Source organism: Pristiophorus japonicus, chromosome 2 (assembly GCF_044704955.1).
Source record: "Pristiophorus japonicus isolate sPriJap1 chromosome 2, sPriJap1.hap1, whole genome shotgun sequence".
NCBI lineage: Eukaryota > Metazoa > Chordata > Chondrichthyes > Pristiophoridae > Pristiophorus > Pristiophorus japonicus.
Window position 1 is genome coordinate 348,227,793 of NC_091978.1, and position 15,469 is coordinate 348,243,261.

Consider the following 15,469-nt stretch of genomic DNA (forward strand, 5'->3'; position numbering starts at 1 on the left):
CTTGTTGAGTGGCGGAGCAGGCTCGAGGGGCTAGATGGCCTACTCCTGTTCCTAATTTTTATGTTCTTATGACATCCAAATGTTACTCCATGTGAACTGGTATCAGAAGAGGAGGCAAGTAAATCAGTGGTGGGGAAGGGAGGGCAGAATTCTAAACAGAGTAAACTTGATTAAAGTTGTACAGAGTAAAATCTTACTATCTCTCTGAAAGGAAAGAAAGACTTACATTTATATAGCACCTTTCACGACTACCAAAACGTCCCAAAGTGCTTTACAATCAATGAAGTACTTTTGGAGTGTAGTCACTGTTGTAATGTGGGAAACATGGCAGCCAATCTGCACACAGCAAACTCCCCCAAACAGCAATGTGATTATGACCAGATAATCTGTTTTTGTTATGTTGATTGAGGGATACATATTGGCCAGGACACCGAGGATAACTGCCCTGCTCTTCTTCAAAAGAGTGGCATGGGATCTTTTATGTCCATCTGAAAGGGCAGATAGGGCCTCGGTTTAATGTCTCATCCGAAAGACAGCACCTCTGACAGTGTAGCACTCCCTCAGCACTTCACTGTCGGCCTGGATTTATGTGCTTAAGTCCCTGGAGTGGGATTTGAACCCATAACCTTTTGACTTCGAAGCAAGCATGCTACTTATTGAGCCACAGCTGACACTACAGTCTGAAGGAATATAAGCTCATTCAGATGACATCTGCATATCACTTACTTAGATATTCAGGTAAAGACAATGTTAAGCATATTCAGAGGATAAGGAAGACCAGATTGGATGTACATTTGGCATGACACCAGATCCAGCTCAAGGACAAATCAATTCATTAGGTGTTTCATTTTTAATTGATTAACTTTATAAGAAACTATTTATATTTATAAAGCAGCATTAATCAGCTGTTCCTGTCATCATTAACACTTCTCCTTAAAATATTTTAGCTGATGCTGCAAAAATAGCCCACATAAGTTGGTTAGGGTTAGATGGAGACCAGGCCTAGTTGCCTATGGCGGGATGCGAGCCGTACTGAGCAGTGCCCTTCGGTGAGATGGTGAGAGATCCGAGGCGTGGAAAATGGGGGTGAGAGATTTGAGGTAATGCTTCCCTATAACAGATATCAGCTCCTGACTGAGAGCAGGCATTGGGATGGCCAGAGATCCACTTTGTGGAAGGAGGAGAGGTCAGAGTGGCCACAGCCATTGTGCACGCCACATGCTCGACAGAGGCTCAGCAGTTGAATGGGGCCAGCAGCCGGGGGCGGCCCGAACGTCAGCAGAGGGATGGAGGACCCGGAGGAGTGGAGGCCTGAACGTCGGTGGAAGGGTGGGGGCCTGAATGTTGCACAGTGCGGCCTTGGACAACGCGGACCATTTTCCATACCTCGGGAGCCTACTATCAGCAAGGGCAGAAATCAACGACAAGGTCCAACACTGCCTTCAGTGCGCCAGCACAGCCTTCGGTCGCCTAAGGAAGAGAGTGTTCGAAGACCAGGACCTGAAACCTAGCACCAAGCTTATGGTCTACAGGGCTGTAGTGATACCCGCCCTTCTATATGGCTCAGAGACGTGGACCATATACAGCAGACACCTCAAAACGCAGGAGAAATACCACCAATGCTGCCTCCGCAAGATCCTGCAAATCCACGCACCAACTTCAGTGTTCTCGATCAGGCCAACATCCCCAGCATCGAAGCACTGACCACATTCGACCAGCTCCATTGGGCGGGCCACATTGTTCGCATGCCTGACAGAAGACTCCCAAAGCAAGCGCTCTACTCGGAACTCCTATATGGCAAGCGAGCCCCAGATGGGCAGAGGAAACATTTTAAGGGCACCCTCAATGCCTCCTTCAGCCATTGGAAACAGTTTCTCTTTATTCACTCTACTCTTCATGATTTTAAACACCTCTATCAAATCTCCTTCTCTGCACAAGGGGAACCAAAATCTGAAGCTTTAAAACTCACATAGCTTGCAACATGATAATCCCCACCGGCACCTGGGAAACCCTGGCCAAAGACCGCCTTGGTGGATGCAGAGAGGATATTTCCACATAGGGGAAACTAAAACTAGGGGATATAGACTAAGGGGCTGCCCCTTTAAAACTGAGATGAGGAGAAATCTCTGAGGGTTATAAATCTATGAAATTCTCTGCCCCAGAGAGCTGTGGAGGCTGGGTCATTGAATACATTTAAGGCGGAGATAGACAGATTTTTGAGCGATAGGGGAGTAAAGGGTTATGGGCAGGGAAGTGGAGTTGAGTCCATGATCAGATCTGCCATGATCTTATTGAATGGCGGAGCAGGCTCGAGGGGCCAAATGGCCTACTCCTGCTCCTATTTCTTATGTTCTTATGTTCAAAGTGGAGGAAGAGCATCCGGGAGGGCACTGAGCACCTCAAGTCTCGTCTCCGAGAACATGCAGAAAACAAGTGCAGGCAGCGGAAGGAGCATGCGGCAAACCATTCTCCCCATTCACCCTTTACTTCAACCACTGTCTGTCCCACCTGTGACAGAGACTGTAATTCCTGTATTGGACTGTACAGCCATCTGAGAACCCACTTTTAGAGTGGAAGCAAGCCGTCCTCGATTTTGAGGGACTGCCTATGATGATGATGAGGGTTAGACGAAGAAGGATGGGAGGAGGCTAATGTGGAGCATAAAGGCCGACATAGACCAGTTGAGCCGAATGACCTGTTTTCAATGTTTCATGCAATGAAGCACACCTGTACAATTGTACAGTGTTTCTAGTGATGGTTATCCTATTACTGTTGCAGTTGTGAGACAGACATACTAAGCAAAGAGAACAACACATATTGAGGTAGGATTGCATTATGACCGTGCCTCTGTTATTCAGTAGCTTCTTTAACTTGTTTTTCTGGTCACTGTTCTGGCCCCAGAAGTGCCCTTGTATTTGAATTGACACTTGGGTGTAGCCAAAACCTAGTTGCCGTTATTGTATGTAGAACTGAAAAGTGTCGAGGTAACTCATTTTTATGAGACAGTGAAGAAATGTGATAATAAAAGCCTGCTACTATGAAGTATGATGTTGGAGACTGAAGGGATGAACTGATGAAAGCAAGTTATTCTGTTGCTATGCGGCATTTATTGGATATTTAAGAATTTATTTGCCTCCAAGGTAAGTATCATATCATATTCTGACTGATTTTAAAAAGGATCTAGCCTATGATCAGTTCTAATGCCTCCAGTATTAGACCTGATGTGGGAGTGCTGGGAGCACCAACGTTATATTGCTCATTCCACACTCTTCTTTGGTTAGGGAATACTCTGCAATATAAATGGCCCTTTATTAATCGTCTTGAAAAATACATGTCTGGATTCAGATAAACCTGGGCTGAGGAGCTTTATTGTGTGCACATAAATGTCTACATTTGTAGAGCTTTGAAGAACTAATCTGAACCCCCACAATGCTCTTGTACATTTGTCATTAGCTTCTAACAGAATTTAACAAAATCTGCAATGTATGTATTTGTCTTTTAAGTTCATTGGTTTGGTTTATTTTTTCATTTTCAAAAAGTAAATCAATCCGACAAAGTAGAAAAATCACATTCAGTCCCTGGTCTGCTCAGTTAGCTGATATTAGCTGGGGAAATGGTACGGCACCAGAATTAACCTCAGAACCACTGGGTTAAGCAGGAGGGAACTGGGTGGAATTCTTGCTCCTGATCATTATCCAATGGGGAAAAAACCCACTACATTAAACATATCATAGAATAGTACAGCACAGAGGGAGGCCATTCGGCTAATTGAGTCTGCGCCGGCTCTTTTGAAGAGCAGGCAAGTTAGTCCCACTCGCCCGCTCGTTCCCTATATCCCTACAATTTTTTTCTCCCTGAAGTATTTATCCAATTCTCTTTTGAAGGTTACTATTGAATCTGTTTCCACTACCCAATCAGGCAGTGCATTTCAAATGCTAAACACTCATTGCGTAAAAAAGCTTTTCCTCATGTCGCCTCTAGTTCTCTTGCCAATCACGTTAAATCTGTGTCCTCTGGTTATCTTCAGCCATCGGAAACAGTTTCTCCTTATTCACGCTACTCTTCATGATTTTAAACACCTCTATCAAATCTCCTTCTCTGCTCAAGGAGAACCAAAATCTGAAGCTTTAAAACTCACATAGCTTGCAACATGATAATTCTTGCAGTTTGTAATAGATTAATTGGCTCCGATATTGACATGGGTGGCCTTTTCAAGTTGTGGGGGGTGGGGTGGGGAGAGTTTCGATCGGGCCCCACATGCGTCTTTTTTTATCAACAAAATTCCCGCCCGGAAGCCAACCTGATCCCAGATCCGGGTGGGGAAGTGGGATTGTCCAATGGCAGGGAAGCAGGTAAGCTTGGGGAGCCGGGGCGAAGCATTCCTGCTCCTCCTGGTCACAAGCAGTGCTGTGAAGGCACTTACATTTTCCCTGAAGCTGTCCTTGCCTCCCTGGGAAACCCGGCCGGCCAGGGTTAATCCTGTAAAAGATGTTACGTAAAATTTAAATAGCCAACCTGTCTCTTGGAAGCTGGTTGGCTGCTCTCCCGCAGTACTGCCTACATTAAACCTGGTTGGGGTTGGGTTTGAGCTTTATAAATTTTAATATCTCACCTGACCCCAACCCACCCATTTTGGGGGGGGTTAACATTTACCCTCATTGTTTCTGAAAAAAATAGAACTTCATTTTAAATCTTTCTTCAAAAAATAGAACAGTGTAAAAAGAAAAATAGATTGAAACAGACTGTATGTTTCTTTCATGTTGGGTGAAGATGGGATTTACTGCAATGTAATGCACCTCTGGAGGAATAGCCAACATATATTGTCACTGCTCGTATGTGATTAAAAGTGATTGGGTTGAGGTACCAGAGGGCAATTTATATCAATGGAACTGTAACCTAGCAAAGAGTCAAGAGGGGAGAAAATTGTTGAGAAAAAACTAAAATATTGATTCATTTTTAAAACTCATATGAACTATTCCATAGAATAATGGGAATAAATTCAACAAACCAGATGAAGTAAACCAGAACCAGTTGGTGGCAGCATTGTAGTTAATAGAAACAGTAATTGCTTCCAGAATTAATTGAAAGCTGGCCCATTACTAATAGAATATTCCAAATTTATGGATATATTGAGTCACTAGTGTTATGAGTTACCCTGACCTGTATAGTAGACCTATCATGAATATCATATATGATATGGTTATATGAGAGAAGGCTATCCTGTTTCCCATGTAGACATTTCCATAATGGTGAGTGGCTTTGCACAAACGTCGTTTGTGTGTAATTGGATACATTGGGGGGAAACTTGCAGTCAGAGGCTTCCTTCGGACGAACGCCTCCGACCCGAAAAAAAATCTATGAAAGTACCTGGTGGCCCTGGAGGAATGTAGAGATCCTGGTTGGAGGCCTAGATGCGTGTGCAGCAAATGAGGAGATGCCTTTCATTACGTACAAGCTGGAGTCACATGGACCTGAACCACCAATCACTATGCAACATTCTCATTGATAAAAATGGGAGCTCTGTTTGTACAGACTCCTAAAACACCAAAACACAGCATAATAAATAAATAAAACACCTCACATATTTAAAATTAATTGAAATTAAATGTTTTATAAAAAATATATCTTTTTTGGAATTTTTTTCAATGTGTTTTAATAGTGTTAAAAATAATCTTAATGGACAGTGTTTTTAACATAAAAATGAATGTTTAAATTTAATTTTTATACGTTTTAAAACTTATGCTGGTAAAAGTAAGCTATGTGCACAGTATTGCTTTAAAGAAAGAGTACATGGTGTTTAATATAATTCTTTATACTGTTAGATTTGTGAGCAGGAACATCAGCAAAAGGAGCTGGCATCTCTTCTTACCACATCAGGAGAAAGAAGATTCAATCATAACATTCACCTCATGGATTGGCATGACCTATTAAACAATCAAAGTGCAGAACTTGGAGACTTGGTGGAGAAATTGGACGAAGGTGCAGTAGACCAACTGGAAACCGTTACTGTGCAGCTTACCAAAAATGCCTCACTGAAAATTAAAAAACTCCATGCTGAACTTGTTGAGGAGTTAGTCAGTCTTGGGATTCCACAGGACTATTTAAAACAAATGGCGGAGGACCAACAGAAGGAACTAAACATTCTGCAGGAAAACCAAAAAGAACAAAAAGAAAATGAAAAACGTGACGCTAATGAATCCCTGGAGAAATTTAAGGAGGAATTATCTAAGCAGCTACATTCAGAAATTGAAGAACAGACATTCTTGCGGCATTGGGAACAATTGGTTTTCCAGTAAGTTATGAAGATTTTAAAAATTAATTCTTGGGATGTCGCTGGCAAGGCCAGAAGTTATTGCCCTGGTTACAGTTGAGAAGGTAGTGGTTGGTTTTCTTCTTAAGCCGCATGCAGTTCATATAGTGCAAGTACTCCCACAGTCAGAATTTAAGGGCCCAAATTTCCTCAGGAGTTGCTCCGTTTTTTTTGGAGCAACTTGATTTTTCTGGAGTATCTTTTTAGTTGTAATTCTGGCCATTTTAATTTGCGCCAGTGTGAGTTTGTTAAGTTTTTTTTTAGTTTTTTTTTCAAAAGGGGGCGTTCCCAGCCACTTATGCCTGTTTTGGCCATTCAAGCGAGTTTGGCCAGCAAATAGTTGCTCCATACTAACTTAGGATTTCAAGCACCACCAAGCACTAAACAAAGCAGAAAAAGTAATAAGCATTCAATAAAAAATAAAGAACTGAAGTAAATAATTAAATTAACAAATAAAGAAACATAGAAACATAGAAAATAGGTGCAGGAGCAGGTCATTCGGCCCTTCGATCCTGCACCGCCATTCAATGAGTTCATGGCTGAACATGCAACTTCAGTACCCCATTCCTGCTTTCTCGCCATACCCCTTGATCCCCTCTCATTCTTCTGAACTCCAGTGAATACAAGCCCAGTTGATCCAGTCTTTCTTGATAGGTTAGTCCCGCCATCCCGAGAATCAGTCTGGTGAACCTTCGCTGCACTCCCTCAATAGCAAGAACGTCCTTCCTCAAGTTAGGAGACCAAAACTGTACACAATACTCCAGGTGTGGCCTCACCAAGGCCCTGTACAACTGTAGTAACACCTCCCTGTCCCTGTACTCAAATCCCCTCGCTATGAAGGCCAACATGCCATTTGCTTTCTTAACTGCCTGCTGTACCTGCATGTCAACCTTCAATGACTGATGTACCATGACACCCAGGTCTCGTTGCACCTCCCCTTTTCCTAATCTGTCACCATTCAGATAATAGTCTGTCTCTCTGTTTTTACCACCAAAGTGGATAACCTCACATTTATCCACATTATACTTCATCTGCCATGCATTTGCCCACTCACCTAACCTATCCAAGTCACTCTGCAGCCTCATAGCATCCTCCTTGCAGCTCACACTGCCGCCCAACTTAATGTCATCCGCAAATTTGGAGATACTACATTTAATCCCCTCGTCTAAATCATTAATGTACAATGTAAACAGCTGGGGCCCCAGCACAGAACCTTGCAGTACCCCACTAGTCACTGCCTGCCATTCTGAAAAGTACCCATTTACTCCTACTCTTTGCTTCCTGTCTGCCAACCAGTTCTCAATCCACGTCAGCACACTACCTCCAATGTGCTTTAACTTTGCTCATTAATCTCTTGTGTGGGACCTTGTCGAAAGCCTTCTGAAAGTCCAAATACACCACATTAACTGGTTCTCCCTTGTCCACTCTACTGGAAACATCCTCAAAAAATTCCAGAAGATTTGTCACGCATGATTTCCCTTTCACAAATCCATGCTGACTTGGACCTATCATGTCACCTCTTTCCAAATGCACTGCTATGATATCCTTAATAATTGATTCCATCATTTTACCCACTACCGATGTCAGGCTGACCGGTCTATAATTCCCTGTTTTCTCTCTCCCTCCTTTTTTAAAAAGTGGGGTTACATTGGCTACCTCCACTCCATAGGGACTGATCCAGATTCTATGGAATGTTGGAAAATGACTGTCAATGCATACGCTATTTCCATGGCCACCTCCTTAAGTACTCTGGGATGCAGAACATCAGGCCCTGGGGATTTATCGGCCTTCAATCCCATCAATTTCCCCAACACAATTTCCCGACTAATAAGGATTTCCCTCAGTTCCTCCTTCTTACTAGACCCTCTGACCCGTTTTATATCCGGAAGGTTGTTTGTCTCCTCCTTAGTGAATACCGAATCAAAGCACTTGTTCAATTGGTCTGCCATTTCTTTGATCCCCGTTATGACTTCCCCTGATTCTGACTACGTTTGTCTTGACTAACCTTTTTCTCTTTACAAATCTATAGAAGCTTTTGCAGTCCGTCTTAATGTTCCCTGCAAGCTTCCTCTCATACTCTATTTTCCCTGCCCTAATCAAACCCTTTGTCCTCCTCTGCTGAGTTCTAAATTTCTCCCAGTCCCCGGGTTCACTGCTATTTCTGGCCAATTTGTATGCCTCTTCCTTGGCTTTAATACTATCCCTGATTTCCCTTGATAGCCACGGTTGAGCCACCTTCCCTTTTTTATTTTTACGCCAGACAGGGATGTACAATTGTTGTAGTTCATCCATGCGGTCTCTAAATGTCTGCCATTGCCCATCCACTGTCAACCCTTTAAGTATCATTCACCAATCTATCCTAGCCAATTCACGCCTCATACATTCAAAGTTACCCTTCTTTAAGTTCTGGACCATGGTCTCTGAATTAACTGTTTCATTCTCCATCCCTAATATAGAATTCCACCATATTATGGTCACAAGGGGTCTCGCACAACGAGATTGCTAATTAATCCTCTCTCATTACAAGTCCCAGTCTAAGATGGCCTCCCCCCTAGTTGGTTCCTCGACATATTGGTCTAGAAAACCATCCCTTATGCACTCCAGGAAATCCTCCTCCACCGTATTGAAGTAAACCCTACCTTCAACTCAACTCGGCTGCGGCTGGCCGTGCGGGAGTCCCTTCGGCCTGGGATAGGTGTGGGAGAACGTGGCATCTGAATGGGGGGTGGTGGGGAAGGAGAAGGCTCAACACGGCAGGCTGGCGGGGAGGGCTGGGGGTGGTGGGTGGTGAACGTGGCAACTTAATGGGGGGGCGGCGGGGTTAGGGAAGAGATCCACAGTTGGCCTGCCTCGGTCGGTGTGGGAGCCCCCTTGCCGGATCAAAACTCTATCCCCCCCCCCACCCAAGTCGGATCAAAACTCTTACTCACTCCCCCCAAAAAACTCTTCCCCTCCCCCCTGGCCCTGATCAAAACTCTTCCCCCCCCCCCCCCACCAACTTGTCTCTTGTAGCCCTCAGCACGGGAATACAGCGGCCGGCCTGTGCAGCAAGCCACTCAGCCCGAGATAGGGATGGCGAGCGTTGGCCCCTCCCACACAGCCTGCATCGCACATTCTCAGATTCTGGGGGCTAGGAGCTACTGCGCATGCGCGCACACTCTAGCGCGCATGTGCAGAGGTCTCGGCACTGCTTTCAGCGTTGGGACCTAGTTCCCTCCCCGAACCCAGTTACCACGCTACGCCACCATGGAGGAGAGGCTGGGGAGTGGCCAAACTCGGCCCGAAGATTTTTGGCGCCGTTCGAGTTCTACAAAAGCGGCGCACCTCTGGTGAGTGTGCCAGAAATCTGTACTGGCCAAATTTGGGCCCTAAATACGGTGGTTTAGAAATGTTGCATAAAGGGGTAATTCAATATGTTTGGTTTTGGGGTGAAAAGCCATTTTAAATAGCAATTCATGAACAACTTTGCCAGGTTGCTAATCCCTTTGATTTTAAAAGCTTACTGAATTTCCAGTTACATGTTTAATGTAGTAAAATTCTGCTGACTATATTCTTATTCAGCTTATTTCCTCTGCTAAGCAATCATTAATATTGTTTTTTTCCTCTACAGCTATATTTAGGACAAATACTTAAGAATTTTAAAGTTTATGTGCACATTGTCTTAATAGAGTTGTCTGAGTTAGCCATAAAGGTAATTGAGGTGCCACTACTCTGTTCAGACTATACCTGTACTTCCAAGAAAACAATCCCAGTCACACTTTATTATATCTCCTCTACCTTGGGAAGATCAAATGCAGATTGGGTGACCGCTTTGTGAAACACCTCCGTTCAGTCCGTAAGCGTGACCCCGAGCTTCCGGTCGCCTGTCACTTTAATTCTCCGCTCCACTCTCACTTTGACCTCTCTGTCCTCGGCCTCTTACACTGTTCCAACGAGGTTCAACGTAAGCTCGAGGAACAGCACCTCATCTTTCGTTTAGGCACTTTACAGCCTTCTGGACTCAACATCGAGTTCAACAATTTCAGACCATAACCTCTATCCCAGTTTTTGCAGACGGCAGCTGTTGATGATTCTGCTATTCGCATTTTCAGCGCGAGCCGACACAAATATGCAACGCCTTTGAGGTGGGCAACTGGGTGACATCATCAGGACCCAGGTCGTCGTTTGGAACGTGGGCAGGAGCATCAGCGGGGTCCTGGTACAGCGGAGGAGCGGGAAGGTCGTGGCGGACTTGCGACGAGTGATCGGGGTGGAGGAGTGCTGAGGGATCGTGGCTGAGATTTGGTTCGTGATCGTGATGGAGGTTCGGCGAATGTTTGGCGTGGAGGTGCAGTGGGAGATTGTGGCGGAGGTGTGGCGAGTGTTTTGTGGCGGAGGAACGGTGAGGGATCGTGGCGGAGGTGCGGCGACTGTTTGTGGCGGAGGAGCGGCGAGAGATTGTGGCAGAGATGCAGCAAATGAGGGTACGGGGCCCAGAAGAGCCGAGGGTCCAGGGGCAGCACGGGCCAGCCCACACTGCGATATGTGTGCGCACTCGGTCCGTGCAGCAGAGCAGGTCTCCAGTCGTCCTGGTTAATCCTTGCCACTGCACAAAGGCCTAGCTCTGTCGAGCCCGTGTGGTGGCTGATGTGCAATGGTCACCACACAGTAAAAAAAATCTACGCACAGGCATCTTCCACCCCTCAATTGGAGTTCAGGACTGGAACATTGGGTCCTTCATTGAAACATCTGTGAACTCATGTGGGAGCAAGTCATCCTCGTTCGAGGGCCGCCTATAATGATGTATTCCCATTTACATCTCTTTTAGACTCATCTTTCGTTTCTTTACTTGTCCCATCACCATCTCCTTTTGCTTTGTGCTATCATCCCTTTTGTCATTTAATCTCTCCTATCTTCCACCCTATCACAGACCTTTCCTTTTGTTCTTTCCTCCCCTTTCCCTGCCCCTGCACTTGCTTAAAATCCGTTACATCTCTAACTTTTTCCAGTTCTGGCAAAAGGTTATCGACCTGAAACATTAATTATTTCTCTCTCTCCACAAATGCTGCCTAGCCTGCTGAATAATTCCAGCATTTTCTGTTTTTATTATATCGAACTCTGATGTTGAAAGACCTCTGTTTCAACAAATCTTGTCTTTGCTGCCAACTGAAGCACTGCAGTTGTGTGTAAAACAGCTCAAACTCCGATGAGATGAACTACTGATGAGGGCCAACTTAGCAATTTCCCGTCCAAGTTTGTAATGATGAGATTTGAATGTGGTTAAGTTTGGTTTTCCTCTTCTGGAATTTCACTTGACTAATTTTTTTGTCCCGTAATATTCATTCCTGGGATATAGGCATCGCTAGCAAGGCCAGAGTTTATTGCCCATCCCTAGTTGCCCTTGAGAAGGTGGTGGTGAGCCGCCTTCTTGAACAACTGCAATCCGTGTGATGATGGTATTCCCTTGTTATAGAACTATGCCTCAAGAGACTGAGTAAATATGATAGGTTGTTATATGCTCTGTGGATAGAACATGCTTGACAGGGTGATTGACCCTTTCACATTCCATGATTTTGTGTGTAATTGAAGATATCAAAATCAACATGGAAATCTTCATACTGCTTCTGACAACTTTACAATTACAGAGTTTCATTTTACTTTGAGCAGAAAAGAGATTCTGGCCTGGAGTTTCCTCAGTAATCCTGCCCTAAATCAGGTGAAAAGGCAGTGGACACAGCGAGGAAAGCTGAGCAATTAGGCACACCATAACTTCCCTGCTCCATTCCAGCAGTATTAGCACTGGCTGCTCCTTTCCTGTCTGCTCCCTGCAAATATCAAAGAGTCCTGGGCTCCCAGCCCATTTGAAACCCATCTGCCCCTCTTACTGACTCTTCCCAGGACTGCCAGATCAAGCCAGGCTGTTATCCCTGGGTCAGTGGCAGGAAGAAGCTGAAGTTGTCTAATAAGTTGTAAGGGAAAGGGCCTCCTCCTGGCCTCACCTTGCTCCATTTTGGCCTGATCCCTTACTAACATAGGAACATTGACGGACAGGAAAAGACTCTCTGGTCCATCCAGCAGCCTGTCTCACACAATTGTAATACCTTGTCTCTCACAAGACATACAGTTCACCCCACTGGGAGAGGCAGGAAAAGCAGATAAAAACGCAGGCCAATTTGTGTGGGGAGGGTGCGGGGGAAATCTGGGAAATTCCTGCTGAAGGCTTCATTCTCAGCCTTTAGTAGAAGATATGCTGCAATCTTCAGGGCTCCTCTTTCCCTTTGTGGCCTCCTGTCTATTCTGATGCTACAGCAATAGTCCTACTGCACTACCTCAGTGCCTTGGTGGGCTCCTTCTTACTAGCAAGGTTCTGCCAGGTGTGCGGCGTGAATACATATGGGCTAGAATTTGCAGTGGTTCACCGCACAGTTTATCGGCAGTATTGGCTGTTTTGGGTGAGAACCAGGTCGGCGAAAAATTCCCTACCTGAGGCACGCCGGCGGTTTCGAAGTCCCGCCGAGGAGAGGACCGCCGGCGTGCAACGTCCACAGATCGCCCTGGCGTGATCTTTGCCTGAGCGGAGACCCGTAGATAAGTATAAAAAAACATTTTTTAAACCGCCCATGAGGATCAGAGGAGCTGGGTGGTAGATAAGTAGGTCTGCAAGAAAAAGGTAATTGATTAGTTTTTTACGATTTATTTTCAAAATCTGTTAGGATGATTTAATTTTAAAATATCTTGGGATTGTTTTGGTGATTTTTTTAGTTAGGTTTTTTGAAAAATTATTTTTATTTTTTTGGTGTTAGGCCCAACCCGCAGCCTCGGTGTAAATTTTTATAGATTTTTAAATTTTTTGCCCATTTTCTTTAGGCACCGCCCAATCTAGCCGAAATTGCACTTCCCAGATTGGGGGTGCAAGGCACATATTTTTCACTGGGCGGATTTTTTTTTTCGGGAAGTTTTCACCGGCGATTATCTTCCCAGCCTTAGCAGTTTTTTGGGCGGCAATCGGGCGCTGGCGGGCTTTGGGGAAATTCTAGCCAAATAGTAACTTTGATCCAGAGAACTGGGCTGGGGTTAGGACGGTCGTGAAGTCTTATCCTGACCCTGTAGGGCTGGGAAAAGAAAAATATAGCTCTTTTGTTTTTAATCTCCATATCAATCTCAATTCATTTCATTTTCGGGTTGTTTAAAACAATCATAGAGTTAAAAACAATAGTTAGTACTGAGCGTGAATGTTGCTGTCAAAACTGATTTCGATCAACTGCCTCACTATGATGATACGAAGTTATATTGCAATGATAATGTTTTATGAGCACTTGAAATCAATATTAATTCCTAAAACTGCATCACTGCATGGCTAAAACACTCAATCTACTCTTGGTTCAGCTTACAAATCACAGTATACAGGAGTAGTAATTGTATGAGTTATGATAATAGCTGACATCTGTATAACCATCTGCTGCATCAGCAGGGCAGATATTGTAAAGTACATTTGGTGGGGCTGGGTAGCTTTCAGTGCCAGTGCATTGCATCTTGTAAAGCCTTTCAGCATAGAGTGTTTTATGCTATTCACAGGGCTTCATTCTTTTTAAAATGTATTCGAGGGGACTCCACAGAAGAATATCGTGATAAACCCACCTTTTATCCCCTATTGACCTCCACCTCTCCCTTCACTAACTTGGTTTAGGCTGCAGTGATGAGATTTTGGAAATCATTTAAGCATTGATACAGTTGAAAGCTGTGGGCTGTTTCATTTCCAAATCTTTTCAGTTTGAACGATTTAACAAGAAGCCAGTGAAACTATGGACTCTATGGGCCCAATTTTGGCCATGACTTGCATCAATTTTTTTGGAGTAAGTTGTTTTTTCTGGCGAAAGTTTAAAAAATGCCATTTTCCCCCCAAAATTTTCTCCAGAGTAAGTCAGTTAGGTACAATTTTTTTTTTGCTTCAGTTTTTTTCAAAAGGGGGCTTTACCAGACACTTACGCCAGTTTTGGCCATTTATGTCACTTTGGCCAGCTAAAACTTACTCCAAATCGACTTTGGTCAGTGTATGTGGCCAGCTCTGAAAAACATTGCGGGGAGTTAAGAATTCAGCGCAGGTTAGTACATTTAAAGCACCAAGACTTACAAAGCACTAAACAAAGCACAAAAAGTCATTGGCAATCAATCAATAACAAATAAAAAATAGAAATCCTACCTTTATGCCAGAATCACGTTTTTTTTTTAAAGTTCCACCTTCCATCAAAACACTCTTTCTCCCCCCCCCCCCAAAAAAAAAACACTCTCCTCCTCTCCCCCCCCAATCAAAACTCTCAAGCACAACCATCAATAAATAAAAAATAAAACTGAAGTCCTACCTTGGCCCGGGAAGTCAGCGGTCCGGCCGGCCGGTGCGGGAGGCCACTCGGCTGGGGATAGGGTGCGGTGAACATCGGGTCCTGCTCACAGCCCGCAGGACACGCTGGGAGGGCGAGGAGCTGCCGGCAGTGCTTTCTGCGCTAGCCTGTTGCTCCGCCCCCCCCACTTCACTAGGTACGCCACGCTGGGACACCGGAGAGTCGGCAGAGCGGGCAGGATGGGGCCACTTTTTTTCGGCGCCGTTTCCAGCGCGCAAAGTCGCCGCATTTAAGGTAAGTGCGCCGATAAAAAGGGGTTGGGGAAAATTGGGCCCTATGATACAGGCCAGCATTTGAAGCATTGAGATACGGATTTAGTTTTTATGTTCTATTATTTAAGATATTGGAACAGCAACTTTTTATAGCTTGTGACCAACTATAAAAATTACCTCAAATTTCAGATCACAATAGTAATTTGTTCCTCTACCCAGATCCCAAATGGGGAGTTTTGAATTTGTGACCTCTGAAGAGAGTGGAGCCACCTCACATAACGACACGGGATAGTAAATTTGCAAAAATATCTCCCGTTACAATAATAATTGTAACAATAAATCGTGGCTTTCAAAAGGGAATTGGATAAGTACCTGAAGGAAAAAAAAATGAAGGACTATGGGGAGAGGACGGGGGAGTGGGACTAGCTGAAGTGCTCTTGCAGAGAGCTGGCGTGGGCTCGACGGGCCGAATGGCGGCCTCCTGCGCTGTAACCATTCTATGATTCTCTAATTTAACTGAAAAATGTTTTTACAACATCTATGTACATAATGTGCCCATTGGGTATCTG

The 15,469-nt window shown here is 44.6% G+C and overlaps 1 protein-coding gene across 2 annotated transcripts in view; it reads left to right on the top strand.

Moving 5' to 3' along the window:
- The window catches only part of LOC139234884 (limbin-like), a 260,436-nt gene that overhangs the window by 143,620 nt on the left and 101,347 nt on the right, over nt 1-15,469 (top strand). For both annotated transcript variants that reach the window (XM_070865720.1, XM_070865730.1), the window contains exon 14: nt 5,823-6,292. In XM_070865720.1, the coding sequence (XP_070721821.1) occupies nt 5,823-6,292 (470 nt within the window). The remainder of the gene's footprint in view (nt 1-5,822; nt 6,293-15,469) is intronic.